Below are 21,637 nucleotides of genomic sequence, written 5' to 3' on the forward strand. Positions count from 1 at the left end.
GCCTGTAGGTCATGAAAATTAAGGACTTCTGAAAAGCCAGTAGAATCAGGGGCAACCAATTTAAGGGTAATCGCTTAACAGAAGAGCACTACTTAAAAGAATAAAGGATTCAACTTATGTCAGATTCACCCCTTGCAATCTTCCAGGGACATGCTAGGTTCATGATGGCGAACCTATGGCATGTGGGCCACAGGTGGCAGGGAGAGCCATTTCTGAGGGCACGCGAGGCGTTGCCCTGTCAGCTCCAGCGCACATGCGTGCACTGGCCAGCTGATTTTCGGCCTTGATTTTCACCCGCTTTTCTTCCTCCCTCCCTTCAGGGAAGCCTCTGGAGGGAGAAAAACGGTCCAAAAGGCAACCCGGAATCTGTTCCCGAACTTCCGCTTTGCGTGTTGGGCTGTTTTTTGCCCTTCCCAGGCTCTGGAGTCTGGGGAGGGTGAAAAACGGATCTACCGGGCCCACCGGAAGTCTTCCAGAGAGAGGATTAAAATCTTGAGGAGCTGCTGTATCTGATCTGTCTACTGAAAGTATAAATCAGTTATGGGCTTCTCACCTAAACAAAGCAGACATAGGGAATCCTCACTATATATGTGACATTTTTGAAGTGTAGCCTATGAGGCCATATGGCTGGTCTGGCAAAAGGCTTCACAAGACATTTGTAAACATGAAGAATAAAGCCAGAAAAGAATGAAACAAAAATATAAAATAACTGAGAGTAAAAGGTCCATTACATTAAGCAAATTAAATAAAATTAGTTAGAAAGTAGTCTGAGCACTCTGATGTTTTGTATGGTCAGAAACAGGAATTCAGGGAGGGGGAAAAATCATACCAGTATATAGAGTGGTAATAAATAGTGAGGTCCTAAGAAAGAAATTCAAATTTTATAACGTTAGGCACACCAAAAAAAACCCATGTCTTACTTCAGAGACCATGAGAAAGAGGTAGCGAATGCAAAGATCTATTGCATAAGAAAAGTCTGTTTGCACGAATATCACAAATCATGCTGTCTGTAACTTGAAGCTGTTAATCCTAAAATATTATTACTAAAACCACATTTAATCTAATTTATAAATATACCTTTCCTTCAATTCCAATTCCACAATCTGCTGCCTGGATCATACTGACATCATTTCCTCCATCGCCTGAAAAAACATGTGCAAAATATTTAAGTTTGGCTTGGCAGTGTTTCATATTGACTAGCTGCATTTCATTTCACCTTGAATTTCTATAAAGGTATTTGAATTACATTTTAAATTAAAAGCGGTTTATATTTTTTCAACTTACGAAAGCAAAAAACCCCCGAGTAATTATTGTACCTTTGTTGCTAAAAGATTTCCCAATTTTCTATATATAAATTATAGTTTGGAAAACAATAAAAAAAATGTGATTGCGTATGATAGGTTGTTTCAACAAGCAAGAAATTGGAGGGGAGATGCTATGGCTCCTGGCTCAACATGTCAGTAGATGCCAAAGTGCTAGAGAAAAAAATGTGCAATTCAGACCCAATATGGTCATCACTTGTGATGGTTGAGGATGTCAATTGTCATGTGCTCTTCAGGCCTTATTAACACAATTTCCCCATAACTTGGGGAGATATATCCAAAGCATTCCTATTAATTACAAAGAAGATGCTACAAAACTGAGAAAAAAGAACTTTTGGCCTTCAAATCCAAAGCTATGTATAGTCCAATAAAATACTGGCTGACAATTTCAAACTCTGGCTGTTCATTGTTCTGAGATTTAATTGTACTTGCTTTAGCAAAAATCTTGACAAAACAAAGTGAAATAAATGTTCCTTTATTATGTTTAGCATTCTATTTAAAGGAGTGCCATATCATCGTTTTACTTTTACATGACACTGTGGCAATCTTTTTAAAAGATTCATTTATTTTTCATTATTGTGACTAGGCGGCCAAATAATTACTTTCACAATTGAAAGGAAACCAAAATTGATACAAACCTATTGCACATGTACGCTTTCCTGTGTGATGCTGCAACAATTTTACAATGTGAGCTTTTTGGGTGGGAGAGCATCGGCAGCAAACTACAGCCGGACACTGACATGCTAGTTCTACAAATTCATGTTCGTAGTACTTCAAACATACCTATGAAAAGAAATACACTTTACTATATTAATTTTTACATCCTCAATTCTTTAACTTTAACTTACAATTTGTATTTAATTGTAGCTTATAATATCTATTTGTGGTATATGACTTTATAGCTGGTTTTTCTTTAATCAATTGGGACTCTTGTGTATTGTTTTGCTGGTAAATGATCAAAATAAAATGACTGACTCTCGCATATTTCCTCTAGTGGAGAAAACTTTATGCTCAGATTGAGCACCTGCTTTGTGCCTTACTACAATAGGTGTTGCCCCTCCAGCTTTCCCATTTCCCTGTTTTCACTAGAAGGAATGAAGTGCAAGGTCAGTATTCTATCTTACTATGTCATTTGGTTATGTGCCATCAAATCAGTGACAATTTTTAGCAACTACATAGATATTCCTTGATATCCTTTTCTCTAAAAAACATTTCTCAGAAGCTTTCTTCTGTTAAAATGACCTCTGATTTGTATCTCACTGTGTTTGAGAATTTCTTTCCATTTTTCTTTGGTGATGTTTTTGAACTGTTTTTTAAGGGGGTGTGATGGATGTTTTACACTGCTAGTGGGATATCTTGTCACACAACTCTGTGGGTCTCCTGGTTAACTTTCCATTCTGAAAAAGGCTAGGGGAGTAAACCCACATGCTGTTGTCTTTTGAAATTTACTTCAATTGTATCTGAAAATTGTTAAATATGCTTTTATTTCCTGATTGGTATTTGGTGATGGGCAAGAACAGTGAGAAAGTCTGTTTTGTATATGCTGACTCTGGCCCAGATTTTGCGTTACTCCTTTTCAGCCTCAAAGATTAATATGATAAATTGATTTTAGAACTGGCTGCTGCTTAATTTAGGTAATCCCCATCTCTCACCTGGGATAAAGTCAGTGTTCATGATCCCATCATCAAAAAAGCATTTGGGAAAACATGGAATTCAAAGTGAAGTAGCTGCTGAGAGCCAGGGGAGAGATGTCATTAATTTTAAGCTATCATATATATATATATATGAGGGAATTGTATCCTCATGCTGACAGAAAGCAATCTAATGTTTAATATGGCTCCAATCCAGCTGCAATAAAGATTCTTGTTTAGCACACTGCACTGAATCTTTAGGAGATTTCTGCTGAGTTTGAATCGTGCAGCCAGCTTAAGCTCCGTAAAGTTGGGGAAAAGAAATTTAAGATGAGTTCTGGTCTGGAGAACTTAATAGCAGCAAAGAGGAAGATATTGCTCACCAGTGGTGGGATACCACCGGTATGCCCCAGTACGGACGTACCGGTGCCTGCTGGGAGCACCATGTACCGTTCCGGTACAGTGCTCTGGAGGGCCCACCTGCCTGCCTGCCGTCCTTACCTGTATCTCAGTGGATCGAGACTTCTGTGCATGGAGCGTACGGCGCCTGTGCAACGCTCCGCCGAGTAGCTGGAGCGTCGCGGGCGGTAAGTACGCATGCGCGCACACATGTGGTGGACACCCGGGCCGTTGCAACGGGATCCAGAACCCACCACTGTTGCTCACTAAAAAGAATATTGGTGCTCAGTTCAAGATTGCTAAAAAGCACCTAGATGACCTTTCAGACTTTGGGTGGAATCTTCTATGAATAGATGAATCAAAAATAGAAATTTGGGGGTTACATGGCTATTGTTCTATCTTATAGAAACCAACACTATTGCATAATAAGAAGCCCATAAAAACTGTTAAGAAAGCAATGTCATGGTTTGGGAATGGTTTAGCTGCACTAGGACCTGAACAAGTAGTCATTATTATTGATGAAAGAAAGGATTCTGCTTTGTTTCAGAGAATTCTACAGAAGAGTATTAGACCATTAGTTAAAGCTGAACTATAAGCGGGCCATGATTCTAAACACACAAATGTCTATAAGAGAGGATACAAAGAAGAACAGAGTAAAGTTTTACTTAGACAATTCAAAGAACCATAAAAAGGTGGCAAGCTGAAAGGAAATGTTAAATGGTATGGACTTGCAGCAGTTTGTTATTGAGAGCTTAAGTTGTGATGTGAAGGAGTAATCATCCATTATAGAAAGAATCTGGTTCTTGGCACAGATGGTATAACCAGTGACTGCATCTAAAGGGCCAGTTATTTCCTACACAGTAGCACACTGTACATTGGATGATTTTGTTCACAGAATACATGTATCAAGCACACAAAACTTTGGTGTGACTTTTCTGTTCAGACTCCTTTTATATATCACGGAAAACCGCATGATAATATTGGGAAGAAAAAAATACGCAGAAGTTTAGAATACTTGAAAAGGAATGAATACTTCTCAGAATTGCATATTCAGGACTTCATTCCGTTAAAAAGTGAGTTAAAACAGGCAACAGACCTGTCAAATTGGAAAGTGCTACGCAAAAATGAAAGGCAGTCCTCAGGTTATGACCACAACAGAGTCAAAAACCTCTGTGGCTAAGTGAGACGGTAAGTGACTTTTATCCTATTTTACGATCTCTCTTGCTACAAGAAAGTTAAGTGAATCACTGCCGTTGTTAACCTAGTAACACAGTTCTTAGATGAATCTGGTTTCCACATTGACTTTGCTTGTCAAAAGATCAAAAGAGGTGATCACAGGATCCTGGAACATTGCAAACACCGTAAATATGAGTCAGTTGCCAAGTGTCTGAATTTTGATCCCAAGACCATACGGATGCTGCAACAGTCATAAGTCACTTGAGTAGAGCAGGGTTGATAATTTCCCTAAAACAACCAAGAAACTGGTTATAAAGTTTGTGTAATATAAATAAGTATCTGAGAGGATCCTGTGGCATAGTGCATACATAAGAAGCACAACTGTCACAAGTTTTTTTTTTCCTTTTGACATATCCAAGTGACTTTGAAACTGTTAGGATTCCACCCCCAGCTACAGGAAGGTTTTTTTAAAAAAAACTTTCATGGGACACAGAGGATAACAGGCAAAAAATGTGGAACTTCTCTGTTGCGTTAAATTAGTATTATCTAACTAATTAGATGTTGTGTTGATTTAAAACAAATGTGACTCTTGATTTCACTGCTTGGGACTCCTTTGGAAAGCCTACCAATCTACCTACCTGCACAAACAACATTATCAGTAATTGATGAAAGCTAGGCCATTACCTCCAGAGAGTCACCAGATATTACTAAAGCACAATCATGTTTCCTTCTGAATGCATTTAATTCCAAATGAGCTTCTCCACGGCTGGTTACCTGAATAATAATAATAATAAAAAAGTAAAACAGAGTTAGGACAACTTTTAAATAGATGTATGTAGATACATACATTGTTATGAAAATAGAATTTCAATCCAATAACGTAGAAGCTGTAAGAAAGTGGAAGAAAACGTACTGATTTACATGCAAATTCATTAAGAAACAACAAGTTTTGCAGCATTGAAGTTATATTGCTATGAGAAGCTTACATTTTCTCCCTCTTAATTTCATATACATGACACATTTACAAAATGGGTTTTAAATTAGAATTCTTAAAAAAGAAAGAATGAAATGTGGACCAGAAACTTGAAAATTTTGATTATCTCTCCTGCCTCAAAAAATGTTCTGACAAATGATCCATCCAGAAATCAATCCCTCAAGAATTGAAGAAAGATGCATTTGGGGAAAAGACAAGTGTGAAAGGCAAACAAGAAGCACAACAAGCTCCTGCCGAAATAATTTCAAGCCTCCTGCAGCTAAAATTATATTCTCAATTTAATCATTTCAAATCCTCCTAACACTGAGAAATATACACAAAATAAATATTTTATATTAATAACAAATTATTTAAAAAGTGAATAAATCTATTGGATATTTAATAGCCTTCTTTATTTTTCCACAAAAAAATTGCCCAAAACATGTTTTCAGAAATTTGGTTGAATGAACCGGTGTGTGTGTGTGTGTTTATGGGGTCATAAAAAGGGAGGCTTGTGAATTTTAAGAGCTGCTAAAAACCTCTCCTTTAGATGCTTAATCCAGATAAATATCTGCAACTCATTATTATGTCAACTCCTACTGAGTTTCGCCTTGATTTTTCATACCCCCAACCAACATGAGCAGGACAACCCATGTCAGAAGATGCTACAGAGTCCGTGGTGGGATTCAGCCAGTTTGCACCTATTCAGGAGAACCGGTTGATCACTTTCTGAGCAGTTTGGAAACTGGTTGTTGGAAGACGTCTTTTTGTTTTTTTCCTACTTTACAGGGCTAATCCTGTAAGGAAGGCAGGAAGGAAACATTCTGGTGTTGTTTCTAGCGTAATCTTTATTGACCTGCTTACAGAAACGGCCTCTCTGGTTAACCCTTATTACATTGTAATAAGCTAAGGCAAAGCGCCCATCGACCTGAGTGACGTTGAGTTGGCCACGTCCACAAGGTTACATGACCACTGAGCCAGGCCTACCCAGCTGGTCATTAGGGCAGAGAACTGGTTGTTAAATTATTTGAATCCCACCACTGTACAGAGTAATGCATGCACAGTATGCACTCTTCTTTTGTACTCCACATGCATGTCCCTTGTGTTATTGTCTACACAACTGTGTTATACATGCTGTATACCACAGTCTTCAATTTATGACCATTCATTGAGTGACAATTTGAAATTATGATTGTGCTAAAAGAATGTACTTTTGGCCCGTGCCCAAAATTACGTTTGTTGCAGTACCTTGTGGTCACATGACTAAAATGTGGGCGTTTTGGCAAATAAGGTTGTACTGCATTTAATTCTTGGATTGTGTATAACAAATTTGCAGGAAACCAACACATCTTTCAGCCCTAGGAAAGAAGACAATAGGAGCTAAGAATGATGGGAAAAATATATCAGCAGTTCTACTTACGGGTCTGAAAATATGAACATCTTGGGTCCTAGATACTAAATGGGAACTTTTTGCAATACAAGTCGCAGTCTCCAATTTATCTCCTGTTAGCATCCATATCTATGAGATAATTTTAGAATTTAACTGTTAATTCTTTATTATATTAAAAACCATGCACGTATCTTTCTCAAATTAACTTAAGGGGCAAAAAAGTAAATATTCAAATTATTCTTTTGGCTTTGTTTTGCATCAAATAGATGCAGAGTCCAGCTGTAGGGGTCTATGGAGGCAAAAGCAACCAGCGTTTAAACTCATTCTATCTATTCAAATAAGGTAGCTCCTCAGGTAATCTATTAACCGGACAGATACAGTTAAGAGGAGTAAAGTATATTTCACTCTTTCCTTCCCACGAATATATGTTTCCGTAATTATTAGTTTTTTGCAAGATTTTATGCTCTGAATCCTGTTATAAATTATAGTAATTCATATTGCTACTATTCATGGCAAGCATTCAAATATCTGAAATTTATATTATCCAATTAAACCTTTAAATAACTAAGTTATCAATTAATATTACTGTCCCAATTGGCAGCTTTTTATAAATAAACAGATTCATATGGCTGCCAATCTACCAAAGGAACTCTAGATAGTGAATAGAGATTAAAATGTCCTCCAAAATGTATAAATCCATTAAAGAAAAAGTAAGCAAGGCCTGTGAACCTCCCCCCCCCCCCCTGAAATTTAAAGCCAAATTTGGAAAGCAAATCCTAATGTGTTTAATAACATGATCTGCTCCATTGCAACTTCTGTGCACATGAAATACTAAAGTATTCAGTTATCATTAGCAGAATGTAAATAGATACATATGTGGATATATTCATGGAAAAATTCATATGGTAACTCTTAGTAACTATTGTTGTATATAGTTAGTAATTATATTATTGTATAGTTACTAAGTTACTATAGTACAAAAATTCAAATAAATCTTTTGGTGTTTTTTTTTACTTTTTTGCATAAGGCAAAATAATTGTCTCTAGTTAATATATTCTCTCTCTCTCTCTCTCTCTCTCTCTCTCTCTCTCTCTGTTCCTTTTACTTATAGGTGTTGTACCCGCAGTGATATATTCCTAGTTGCTTATATTTCTCATATGAAACATATTGAATTCTTAGTTAGAGCAATAGATCTGCAGTAAGAGAACAAAAAATGTATATAAACAAACTGAAGAATAAAAAAAATATTAGTACCTTTATTCCAGCATTCCGTAGCATCTCTAATGTTGGCCTAACATCAGCCTGTAATTGATCTTCAACTCCAGTGAGACACAATAATTCCATTTCTCTTTCTAGACTCTCTACAACGGCAGCCACCTTGAGCGTTCTGTCATGTATACTTAATTTTGCTTGGTTATATCGACTCTAAGACAAAACAAAATGTAATTTGTAGCCTCAAGTAGATAAGAAAGATTTTTATGTGGTCCAAAATGCAAGCCCTAGAGTGCTATTTGATTCATGGATTCACTTTAGAATCTGAAATTCAGATTTCACCTATGATGTGCATGCAGAAGTAAATGAACATAAGTAATACCAATGACAGAAAGAAACGTAAATATCCAAATATTTTATACCTGTAAAATTCAAGCTCTAAAGTCTTATTTGAAATGATTTGCACAGTACTACTATTGTTTACTTTTGGTGGTCTGATTTGATCTCGGTTTATGAAGTTGATAGAATCGAAGTAACCAACCACGCTATCTGGACTGAAGTTTCACACATGACAAGATGTAATATTTCAGGATTTACTACTTCATTCCTGAAAACTGTGGCACATAATTAACATGAAAGGAGGGTTTTATAGAAAAGTATAGTATGGTACAATTGGAAATGTCATACATCACAGACAAACATAAAGCTTTTGGGACAATTCTTTTCTAATTTTCAAACTTTGCTTTGATCAGAAAAGAGAATCATGCTTGAATCACTAGTCAATGTGAACGATAAACAAAAGTAAGTTTTGTGGAGTTTGGGCACATGAGTTAATTCAGATGTTGCTTATATTATACGATATCTTTGTGGATTAATCATAATATTGTTTGGAAATTGAATATTAGAAATAGAAAAAAACATGACAACAAAAATATAAAAGAGAAACTGAATCCTTGTTATAGACTTACTGGATATAGAGCAAGAGATGCTTTGTGCTACAGAGTGTATAACTTTTAGAAAGAATGTCGTGTTTACAAAAAAAAAAAAAGACCAGGAAAGAGCCAGAGTAGTTGTTGAGATTGCATATGCAGAGGCTAACTGTCAACCTTGCAGCATCCCATGGTCACATAGTCACCTTTTGTGACCTTCACTGCTGGCTTCTGACAAGCAAAGTCAACAGGAAAGGAGGGCAAAAAGTTGCAAATGTCAATCTCGTGACTGTGGGATACTGTGACTGCATGGGATTCACCTAATCATGGCAGCTGGGACCATTGCAACCACCATCTTAAGCTGGTGTGATCATATGATGTCACAGTTTATGAATGCATTGATCAGCAAAAGAATTGCCTATCTTATTAATCAAAGACTACCTGTTCACAAAATCTGGGGTAAGAACAATTATATTCCTTGACAATATAAATATTACCTATACACATACATTATTGACTCCCAATTGGATTTGCATCAATTTCTTTTTAAACTTTAAAATTCAAAGTAGAGAAATGTAGGCAAAGAACCCCCCCCCCCCCAAATGCAGAATAGGTGATACCTGGCTCAACAGTAGTAACTGCAAGAAAAAACTTGGGAGTTTTAGTGGATGATCACTTGAATAGGAGCCAGCAGAGTGCTCCAATTGCCAAAAAAGCTAATAATAGAGGGATGGAATCAAGAACATGTGAAGTATTAATACCACTTTATAATGCCTTGATAAGACCACATTTGGAATATTGCATCCAGTTTTGGTCGCCATGATATAAAAAAAAATGTTGAGATTCTTATAAGAGTGCAGTGAAGAGCAACAAAGATGATTAGAAGATAAAACATATGAAGAACAGTTGCAGGAATTGGGTATGTCTAAAAAGAAGGACTAGAAGTGACAAGATAGCAGTGTTCCAATATCTTATGGGTTGCCACAAAGAAGAGGGAGTCAAGCTATTCTCCAAAGCATCTGAGGGCAGGAGACGCAGCAATGTATGGAAACTAATCAAGGAGAGAATTAAGGAGAATTTTTCTGACACTTAAAAGAATTAATCAGTGGAATGTCTTGCCTCTAGAAGTTGTGGGTACTCCAACACCGGAGGTTTTTAAGAAGAGATTGGACAACCATTTGTCTGAAATGGTATAAAGTTTCCTTCCTGAGTAGGGGTTGGATTAGAAGACCTCCAAGGTCCCTTCCAATTCTGTTATTGTGTTACTTTTGCTCATTATTGGAAGAATGCATCCATGTCTACAATGTGCACTAAAATAGTCATCCCCCTACAACAACATTACTAGCATAAAATAAATTATGCCATATTAAAACTAATAATAAAAATATTGATGCTGTTATAAAAAGCTATGGATGCAGCTGTAGCTCAGAAGACCTAAAAAAGGAGACTACATTATCATCCGCATGGCAGATAGCTATCTCCCTCCACCCACTAAAATGGAAACTCTTATGAACATAGTAATAGAAGATTAAACTATTCAAATGAAGTAAGTGAAAGGGAAGAAAAGCAAAAAAAGAAAGCTGTAGAAATCAAGCCAATGATGAAGTCAATGGAGGTGGACTTCATCTATCACTTGCCTACAGTAAAGAGAAATTTACATATAGGAACTAAATAGGGGTTATTTTGCCATTACTGGAGCTCAGCGTAATATTTGTTTTTCAACTTTTTTACCTCAAAATCCTGATATTGTTCTTCTGTTAAGGACTTTTTGGAAACAACCAAAGTGCGCAGACCTTCTCTTGCCATATTACCACACTAAAATTGCAAATAAATAAATAATTAAAGAATAGTTACGAATCATGCTGCAATGCATTGATACAAAAAGACAAAAGGTTATGAGGTCAATTTACATTAAGTTGTACATTCATCCATAACCATGATTTTATTCTTGAGACATCAAGCCAGCTACATATTCTCAACAGTAAGATAACCCTCCTGCTGTGGGAGTTCATTCTCATACTGTCACAGAAAGGCAATATCGCAATAGATTTGATAACTGACAAGATAAAGGAAACCTTGAAACTCCTGCCCAAAAGAGGGAGCCAAGCATATGTTTGGTGGGCAAAAGAAAAAGGTACAGAAGGGTTTAAATACTGATTCTTCGAAATCAGTATTGCAGAGCAATACAAAACAGAGAAGTTGCTGGAATTCTTTCATCATTGCTTCTTAACTTTTCTCAATTAACTTACTATCTAATGTTCTTAACTTCTTGTGACTTTGTCTAATCAGTTCCAGTCCCCCCTGGTGGTTGAAGTTTGACACCTCCTGATATTTGAATCAACAGTTTTGCCTTGTATGTTTCTTTGTCCCCTTGCCATCTCTATCCCAGATTAAGGAACCAATGCCATGTAGATAATGACTACTTTTACTGTAACATCTATAGTAACAGAACCTTGAAAGTCTGCACGTGCTCCTCTCCCTTTATCTTTGTATGGACTAGAGAGGGTCTCCTGAGACATTTACTCAGGTTTCTTGAAATGGGTTCAAACCTCACGTGACTAATCATTGGCCTTGGTAGTAGCTCTTCCTCCTGTCCTTCAAGGCCCTATGCCCTCTTGCATCCTTCAAGTGGAAATTAAATTAGCTCTGGTTATTTTTGAAGGGCTAATTCAAAAAGTAGGGCTGAGGGATTTTTTTTATCCCATGGCCACTTGGCCTCTGAAGTGCCTGTGCTGGTTTTTGTTCATGATTTTTGATAATACAGGAAATTACATAGGGAGATTACATGGAGATTTGGGCTGTATTACAGATGACAAGTAGGTTTATCTTGTCTCTATCAATCTATCATTTGGAAATGATATAGGGAAACTAACAGAAGCTTAAAATAGTTGGAGGTGAATGTCTAGTTGGTGGAAAAATGTGTACTAAAACGTGTCTGGTTACAAATTTGCAATCAGTCTGAGGAATGACTACAATCTCCCTGCATTATCAAAAGCATATGGAAACCTGTATCATCTTTTGGAACACAGGTGAGTTCTCTGGCTAGAAGTATCTTTGACAAGCTTCTGCTGGTTTCTGAAATAAGATCTAGCAGAGAAAACCAGTTAAATCCCAGAGTAGAATACTGTAAGGTTCTCTAAATGTATCTTTAAAGTCCAAAAATGTCAGCATAAAATTCTATGCCAATATACTTGTAGGGACAAATTCAACTCAATTAACTATGGAGATATTTGGATCCAAGTTACATGAGGAAAAACATTTTCATACTTAAACTTCTGAGTGTCTTACATTAAGCTGCAGAAAGCTTAGTCAGGCATACTCCTCAGATCAATAAGGCCATGAGGTTATAAAGGACAAAGTCATTTTATTGATGCCCTAATGACTAGAATTTCTTCTGCTAAAATTTTTACCATGCTCTTTGAACCATGGGTTTTAAACAGTTCCAAATTATTATTTTCATTTCATCAATTTTGCTCTAATTCCAATTTTTATTCTCCTGGTTTTTTAAAAATATGCTTCATTGTTTTCTTCATTATTCTTTTTAATTAAATTACAGCTTGTAGAATGTCCTAGGCACAGGATAGAAATACCGTAAGACTATTTGTGAAACACATCTATGAATTAAAAAAAAACTCTCATGGAATTTAATAGGTGGGCTCTATTAAATGAATTAAGATGTTTCTGATGTTCACTTTCTCTGCTTTGGGATTCTGTACTCTTCCTTGAATAAATAAGAAGTGAGGTTCCTTATTAAGTTTTAGAAATTAAGCATTTTCCTTGAATGGAATATTTCACATAAATGCACTGGGACAATACAGCGAACACAGCTTAGAGCAGATATTCTTTTTCTCCTTGGTTCTCTGCCTGACTTATTGGATTACATGATTTCCAAAGTCCCTATTCTTTCACCATCTGGCTAAGACGTTCTGTTCCCTTTATTTTTTAAATATAGTTTCAAAATTATTTTTTCGGACTATATTATACCTTTATCATAGAAAATGTCTACACTTCATCATCAAAGTAGTTGGAATAAGCTTATTTTTCTCTATTAAAATAGTAATATTAAAAAGATTCATTCTTTTTGAAAAAGCAAAATTCTGTCATTCTAATGCAAAATGTGTATCGATTTGACCTCATAATGCTAAATAAATTAAGCAAGTATTTTACAATTAATTGTACATCATTATCACCAAAAGTAATTTTTATGACACTTTATTAGGTCTTCAGGGAATTTAATTTATTCATGACCCTGATTAAATCAAACTGCCTGAAGCGACTATTGATTTATATTGCCAATACCATTATGAACATGCATTGTGTGATTATCACATTACCATATTATCTGTATGTAAGGTCAAATAAAGACAACTGCTGGTGTCCAGTACAGCAATGTAGTATAATGCATTTATTTTGTAAAAACTTATGTTTTCATACATAATTTAAATATATTTTCAGTTACATTTCTGCTGTCCAGGGTAAAAGCAAAGCCAGCAAAACAGATTGAGTATATATTGTATTTATGATGATTGTTTAGATATAAAGTAACATCCTTTCTTTCTAATAGATACTGCATTCAGAAAAAACATTTTACATTACTCATTAAATTAGTTTTATCTTTTGTCTCCTTTTCAACTATTAGATGAACCTCTAGATAAAAAATTCCCAAATTCATTACTTGTTTGTTTTTTTAATTTGATGTAGGCAAAGTTAGATATTACTGGATTAGAATAGATTATTATTCAGTTTCTATTCTTAAATTCACTGTTATACATTTTAATAGTAAAGTAAAACACATCCGTTTTCCAAAATTGAAGCAATTGTTAGCAATATTTCTTACCTCCTCTTCTAGCCAATCGTTATATTGAACAATGGAGGACATTGCAACATCTGCACCTTTCATATAAAACATGATTTCACCTGTAGATTCATCCTAAAAATAAGTAAAGCAATAACTTAAGGACAAAAGAAACAAATGCTGACCTAAAACCACGTGTATAATATTTACTCCTTTCATTTCTAGAATATAGAATCTGTATAAGTTAGGAAATGAATCAATTCATATTATGAAAATTGATGAAAACAAAATCTACTCTGAAAATATTTTGGAGGACATTTATGTTTTCTTCCAGTCTTCATATTATAAATATGTACAAGATATTTTCACCAGAATTCCAATGAGAAAAGAAAATATTAACAATACATACCCTCACTATGATTCCCATTCGCTTGCTCTCAGATGTGAAAGGGAAAATTTGCAGAATATAGTATGTCAGAATCTGTCCACTGGGGGTTTTCAGTTGCATTGAAGTCAAATCCCTATTCACCAAAGTAAGACCAACACTTTCTGTCCACTGAACCAAAGCTACCTATACAAAAATACGATAGTGATTATGGTCAATCGTACTCTGTGTAAGTGAAAATGAACACAATTAAATTCAGCGCAGAAAAATATCTGCAAATAAATACAATATACAAATGGTGATAGATTCAGTACAACCAATAACTATTGCATTTTATATGATTCCCAATTTTGATTGGACAGAAGCAATAACTGTAGACAAAGTACATTTTGTCAACTGATGCATAACAGCAAAAATAAAAATAAAAAAAAATCCCTGATGTGAGAGACAATATATTGCTTTCATCACCAATGACAATTTTATATCATTATAAAATTCAATCCTTATTTTTATCCCCCTTCCTTTTTTTCTCCTTTTGTTTCTTTTTCATTGTTTTATTCTCTTTCTTTAATTTATTTTAATCATTGTAGTTTTCTTATTGTATTATCACAGATCTATTATTTGTTTGTTACATATCGCTAACACTCGTAGGTTATGGATGCCCAACCTTGGTAACTTTTAGACTTGTGGACTTCAACTCCCAGAATTCCCCAGGCAGCATGTTGAAGTCCACAAAAGTCTTAAAGTTGCCAAGGTTGGACACCTCTGCTCTAGGTCAAATCTTCAATTTTGTAGCCTCTCATTTTTTGAAATAGCTTACTACTCAAAATCAAATTCGCTCCCACACTGTTAAATGTTTCAGGAAAGCCATTAAAACAAGGCTTTTTAAGAAAGCCCTAGGAGGAGATCCAGTAAAAGTTACTGGGCTGTGGTTGGACGCTTTGTTCTCATAACCTTAATTTCTGTTTTAGTAACTTTTGTATTGCCATTTTGATTACTGTTTCTCATTTTATTATACTTTTTGGTATTTTAATCCTTTTATTATAAGAAGAAAATGTAAGCTCTTCAAAGTCCTGTTGCAATGGAACAGCACATAAACCTCAGCAAACAAATAATTAACTAGGGGGGGGGGGGAACCAGTAACTATTAGTAGTCTTATCATTACAAATTTGTATAATTCCCTTTTAAAGAAGTTCAAATTGGTAGACTTCACTAAGTAAAGATAAAAGAATATATCCTACAATTTAATTTTGTGGAAAACAAAGTTTGCAAGCGTCTTTTTTCCAAAGCATTTCTCCAGCATTTAACTTCATTCAAATTCTAATAATGTAAAAATGAAAACATATTTTTTCCATACTTTGTATAATTTTGTCATTTCAATCCTTACCACTGATATTTTTTTCCTAACCTAGCATACCCTAAATACTGGCTGTGAGGGTGCTTTGATATTAGATTTCTTCCTCTATGTTCAAAATAGGACAGCAAAATCTGATATATTGAAAAGCTTTTAGATATTAAGACAGACAGATCGATCTGTCTGTCTGTCTATCTAATCTTTATGCTGCCTGTCTCCCCTATAAGGTGGCTCTAGACTATTACAATTAATCCTTGATTTATGACCCTAATTGAGATTGGAATTTCCATCACTAAGTGAAATGGTTAAGTAAAACATCACATTACCATGCCACTTAGTGACAGCACTCCCAGTAGTCCAGATTGTAGTCATTAGGCCAGGACAATGCACTTCTTCATGCTTTTTTTGCCCTGCGCAAGCTACCTCTGCTTCAATTCCCCTTACCTACCTATCTCCTTCATCATCGCTGTCCTTTTGGCCACCCTGCACACTACTGTCTCCCCCTGCTGCCTCTGCCACCGCTACTTCCAGCTCACTGTGTTCTTCCTCCAGCTGCTGAATGGAATCCAAGCAGTGGGTGAGGGCACTAGGATGCAAGCACAGCAGAGACTTGTCTATTAAATGGAGCTTGCTGGGCAGGATGGAATCAGCAGGATGGAGCCAATGAAGGTGGAAGGACAATGGTGTCCCATCTTCCTACACTGGTTTGAAAAGTGATAGCATACAAACTGTGGCGAGTGCAATGGGACAGGCCAGCGAGCGTGGCACAGTTTTGCCAGGTGAGACAGAAGAGGTGATGTCAATGCTCCAAGAAGAGGGTTTCCTGGAGGCACAGCTGGAGGAGTGGTCCACAGCCTTCATTATACTGGAAGCCGCTGGTCCTTCAGAAGGCTTTGCAGGAGGAAGGCTGGGCCAGTCAAGCAGGGGGCCTGAGAGTAGATTCTGTCAGTGCTGGGTTTGCCTTTACTTCTCACTGAGGCCTGCAGGGCAGTTCTGCGGGGGCCCTTCCAACAAGGGCTGCAAAGGATGTACTGTGCTTCTGAGAAGTCTTCAAATCTCCATTTCCTCCAGTTCCATGGTCCCTGAACAGCGCTTTCCACACAGCTACCCTTTGCCTGAGGAGCCACTGCTGCCTCTCTGGTCTTGTCCCACAGTATATGGGTAATTGGTCCTTACATCTGATGATGGGGCTTATTTGCCTGCACTGCTGTTCTTTTGCTCATGTGATTGTGGAATACTGCAACTGGCAATCACTGGTAATAATATAGGCAGGTTGCCAAGTGCCAAGATTTTGATCGCATGACTGCAAGAGGATGCTGCAGTGGCAGGAATTTTGAGGACTGCTCATAACTACTATTCATGCAGCACTCTCGAACTTCAAAAAGTCACTGAGCAAATAATCATAACCTGAGGACTACCTGTAGTAATATACCTGCCCTAAAATGTTTCAAGCCTTATAATTTTAATAGAAAGAAAAAAACAATTTAGGCTTATTTCTTATTTCTGAATGCAAAATAAACTCATGTTATTAAGTACAATAAAAATATAGAGGCGGAAAAAGCATTTTTCTATACTGCAAACAAATGATATAAAATCACGAAGATCCTTAAGTAAAGCAATTCATTAGAAGACGCAATTCACAAAGGTCCTGATTCAAAATTAAAATCATTAGCAAACCGCAGGGAATAGAAAGATGAAATACGTTCACAAAACAACGCTGGATTACAGCTTTTTATAAAACTCAGAATGAAGATATCTGGTGAGTATATACCTACATACCGTAGGCACAAGAGATATATTTTCTTAAAGACATAGAAAAAGCATCTATAAAATGGCTCATCTAGAAAAGCTCAGAATTTTTGAACTACTTTCCTTCAAGAATAGTTACTAAATATGTATCTGGATATGGAATATACTAGTAATAGCAGCAGCTGGAGACGGAAGTTTAAAAAGGCAAGATGGTGGAAGTAGCATTGCAATCCAAGCCTCCCCTTTTGCCTGTGCATGCATACACTAGGTTTGTATTGCAACACAGCATCTGTTACATTGTTGTCCCTTCATAGACACCCGTGATGAATAAGAAAAGAAATAATCCATTATTCAGTCATTCGTGGGGCCAAATTAATGTGAGCACTTAAGAAATAAAAATGAATCTAAAATAAAAGAGGAAGACCTCACATGCAGTTCAATAAATTTCATTCAATAAATGAAATTTGAATGGGGAAAAATGACATCAATGTTTGGTGCTTATTTAATTTACGTCATAAACAAAATCATTCTTCATGCAAAGTCGGACAGTAGCTGTGAGAGATAAACTCTTTGTCATTTGAAGCTAAAATGCAAACAGATCATGCAGCAAGAAAAGCAAGTCTACACGTAAATGATTACAGTATTTTGCAACAGCCAAGCCATATTCCAGACATGTCTAAACCTGGACAAAAATTGTGGAAGGGTCTAAAAAGAGCCGTCTGTGCTAGAAAACCTTCAGAAGTTATTGAATAAAAATGGAATTCCTCCATTACATGGAGGAATAGACCAAATTTCCATACAATGATGTGAGAGTCCGATCAATAGCAACAGGAAAATGTCTGACTGCAAGTACTGACCCATGGAGGTCATAATTTTGGCCTATTTGTGCTGGCATAAGAGGCCTACTATTAATTCCACCAGCCAAGGAATTTCTGCTGGTGGGATCCAGAAGAGCCTTTTCTGCCATGATCCCTGAACTTTGGAATATTTTGCTGCAGGAGATAAGATCAGCCCTCCGGAAAATCCTTAAAACTTGGCTTGCTGACTGGTATTGGGTCCTGAAGGAGAAGCTATTGGCACATTGATAGAGAAGGGCAACCCCCTCCCTCACTCCTTTGCTTCAAAGTTTTTCATTTTAGTTTTATTTTTTTGTAATTGTAATCTGCTTTTATACTTAAAATTATCTGGGTATTTATATATTTTTATTACACTGTAAATCATTCAGAGTTGCCTTGCATCAAGAGATGGGAAAAATAAATATATCCTGGCATATTGCGATTTGGATGAATTTGGGTATGAAATAAATGAATCCATTTATGGTGTTATTGTTTACTCAGATCCTTCTTTAAACCAATAATGTATTAAGTTCTGATAACATTCATGCAAAACCAGAAAGGAGGCAAATGCTTTTTCACAGAACTGCATTAATATAGTATCTCTAAATTACAATATTGTTAAAAGATTGCTATCGGAGGAAGACAGCAGAATAAATATAGTTTAAAATGTCATTTTTTATTCCACAAGAACAACGCTTTTTAAAGTTTAAGAAGCCTACTATATTAGCTGCAAATGATCCAATACTCCAAAGGTTAATTTTCAATTTTCACTGTGAAAGGTTACTATTACATTCTGACCTGTAAATTGCATCTTTCCGTTAATACCCTATCATCTCATTTGTGCCCCTTTGCAACTGAGGACTTGAATGTTCTATATTTGGTGACTCACATCTGTTTATTATTTAGTTTATGCTTGGCTTCACATGCTGGTTGAGTTGGCAGTTTATAGCACAACCTCATTTTAGATAGTTGTACCTGTGTGCACATAAAAATCAAGGAATCAAATCACCTGATTTTATAGTTATAAGATTACTCTAAAATTAAGCACTCAACACTTAACAAAATATATTAAACATAAAAATACTTAAGAGAAAACTGAAAATACATTATGTCTCTGATTAGATAACGTGACAGTTAGTTGTTCCTTGAGGTAATCAACTCACCTGCCAGCAGGGCAGTTCAGTTGTAAAATAGCCATTTCTGGAGTTTTCCCAGATGGAAAGATTAGGAGACAAATATTTTTCAGTGATTAAAAAAGAAATGGCCCCTCAGATAAAGTGGGGATGGAGCTGTGACTCCACCCTTTTGCCATCTCTTTCCTGCAACTTCTTCTGTGTAGGCTGATAGCACAAATCATATAAATCGAACAGTCCCTTTTTGCCTGCTTTGAAAGCAAAGAGAATTCTGAATTCTTGGCATGGTTGACTGAATTTGGCTCCAAATTGGCTATTTCAGGTTCTAACTGGGCTAGTTTTCAGAATCGATAGGCTAGATTTGAATGTTTCCATAACATCCCACTCCACGCCTAGTTAATTGCACCATGTGAGCCATGGCTATATAAACATATAACTTTGCATCTCACTTTTTTTTTTCTCTTGTTCATTAAAACAACGCTCACAAAATCCATTCATGAGCATGAAACAGGACCATAATCTAGTTTATTTTGAATACAGTACCTCTGGACTACCTACCTCCAAAACATTTGGAGATTCTAGAAGCATCTTTTCCTTTTCTGCATTTTTCTAGATCTTTGATTCAACAAGTGAAGTATTTTTAGGATTTTTTGATTCAACGAGAGAAGTATTTTTTCCAATGCTAAACACCATTCTTGCTCTTTTCTAGAGGTTTCTCTGAGCCATTAGACTCACACTGTTGATAAAGGGTAGGGGGGAGAGATACTACTTTGGAAGCATCTCTTCCACTACAGACACTAGAGACAAGCACTTCTTCAAGTGCTCCCAGCTACCATTTTGAATATTCTAACTATCAAAGCCGGTGCATGCACAGCCTTCAATTACCTTGCTCTTCCCCCCTTTACTGTATTTTTAATACAACTAATTATTCAGTTATGAGAGGAAATATTAGAAAGAGGAGCAAATAAAACATTAATCACTCCTTTCCCCTGATATTATCCCATGCACCAATCCCACCGCTGTTCCAGAACTAGTATGAGTTTGGACCATAGCTTTAATGCCTCTGTGATTCAAGAAAAGCGTAGCATAAATAGTTAAGCCATTGTTAAGCCCTTGCCTCAATACATCCTGGGAAAAAAAGAGAACACCAATTCACCTTCTGACCACTCTGACCAAAATTGCTGTCCAAAATGGAGTCAACCCTACTCCAAATCTGAACTGATTATTCCATGATGTTTCTGGTTTTAGGCTTCTACACAAAAAAGGACAAACTTACAAGATTAGTTCACGTGATAAAATCATCCTGATTGCATAAAATATTAATATAGTGTTTAAATGTTCCAATTGTTGGAATTATAGAAGTATAAGATAAAGACAATCAATTAATTTCTAGTTTCTTTAAAACTGAAATTAATAATCTTTTATAATAAAGATGGGTTTTTTTTTGATGATAAGAATTATCCAGATTTTGTGACTTTTGAACCCACTGCTCTGTCCACTTATATATTTTTTACATTGTTTATTTCATCATTTTAACACCAATTTAACTGAATGTACACTACAGACTCAAATCTGTTGATGCTGTTTGAACCTTCAACATGTTTTCTTTCTTTGCTATGCTATTGAGGGCACTAGGAATAGACAAATGAAACTCGATTTTTTTTCAGAGAAAATGAAATATTGATCACTTATCATAAGAAACAATGAGCCTGGCATAAGTAGAACTCATGCTATGAATACAGAATAAGCTACAGTAGCTATATGCATTATAATGATGCCCTGGTGTTAACTTTTTTTAAAATGAATTAAGGTGCTTTGAATAGCTAGAGTTATAGATTCTAGGAATGGAAGAATCAGCTGTATTATAAACTGTATTTTGTATCTTTCCTACAGTTTGCCATAAACTTATCCTGCAAATTACTCTATATGTTAGACTCTAAGAATATTATTACATAGCACAGTATACAAAACTGAAAATATTTTATTATTCAAGGTTGAATGCATAAAATTAGATTGTTAAAGGTTGTTTATTAACTAAACATATTTTGATAGGTCACTTATAAAGTGAAAAAGAAAACATCAGTTTAGCTATTTTGCTAAATAAAGCTCCAGGGTACAATATTCACAGCTTTATTCAATAAAATTACTTTTAAAATAGTAAGTGTGTGATTGGGAAACACTAGCATCATCCGTCAACCAAAGGGCAAGAAAGCTAAATAATGAACCATTTACATTATTTTCCTTAGGCTCCAGTAATTTGCAGGCATTGCATCAATACAGCTCTTTAAAATAAGTATGATGAAGACATGCTCTTTTACATTTAGTTTTTAAAAAAAATCTCCTGCAATGAGTT

General features: G+C 35.9%; 1 protein-coding gene across 2 annotated transcripts in view; it reads right to left on the reverse strand.

The window, feature by feature from the left end:
* The window catches only part of ATP9B (ATPase phospholipid transporting 9B (putative)), a 136,835-nt gene that overhangs the window by 8,703 nt on the left and 106,495 nt on the right, over window positions 1-21,637 (reverse strand). For both annotated transcript variants that reach the window (XM_081950525.1, XM_081950526.1), the window contains exons 16-23: window positions 14,237-14,398; window positions 13,870-13,962; window positions 10,764-10,847; window positions 8,146-8,316; window positions 6,922-7,020; window positions 5,213-5,302; window positions 1,961-2,105; window positions 1,078-1,142 (exon numbers count right to left, since the gene is read on the reverse strand). In XM_081950525.1, the coding sequence (XP_081806651.1) occupies window positions 1,078-1,142; window positions 1,961-2,105; window positions 5,213-5,302; window positions 6,922-7,020; window positions 8,146-8,316; window positions 10,764-10,847; window positions 13,870-13,962; window positions 14,237-14,398 (909 nt within the window). The remainder of the gene's footprint in view (window positions 1-1,077; window positions 1,143-1,960; window positions 2,106-5,212; window positions 5,303-6,921; window positions 7,021-8,145; window positions 8,317-10,763; window positions 10,848-13,869; window positions 13,963-14,236; window positions 14,399-21,637) is intronic.

The sequence above is a fragment of the Natrix helvetica genome (assembly GCF_964273705.1).
Source record: "Natrix helvetica genome assembly, chromosome: 4".
NCBI classification, from domain to species: domain Eukaryota; kingdom Metazoa; phylum Chordata; class Lepidosauria; order Squamata; family Natricidae; genus Natrix; species Natrix helvetica.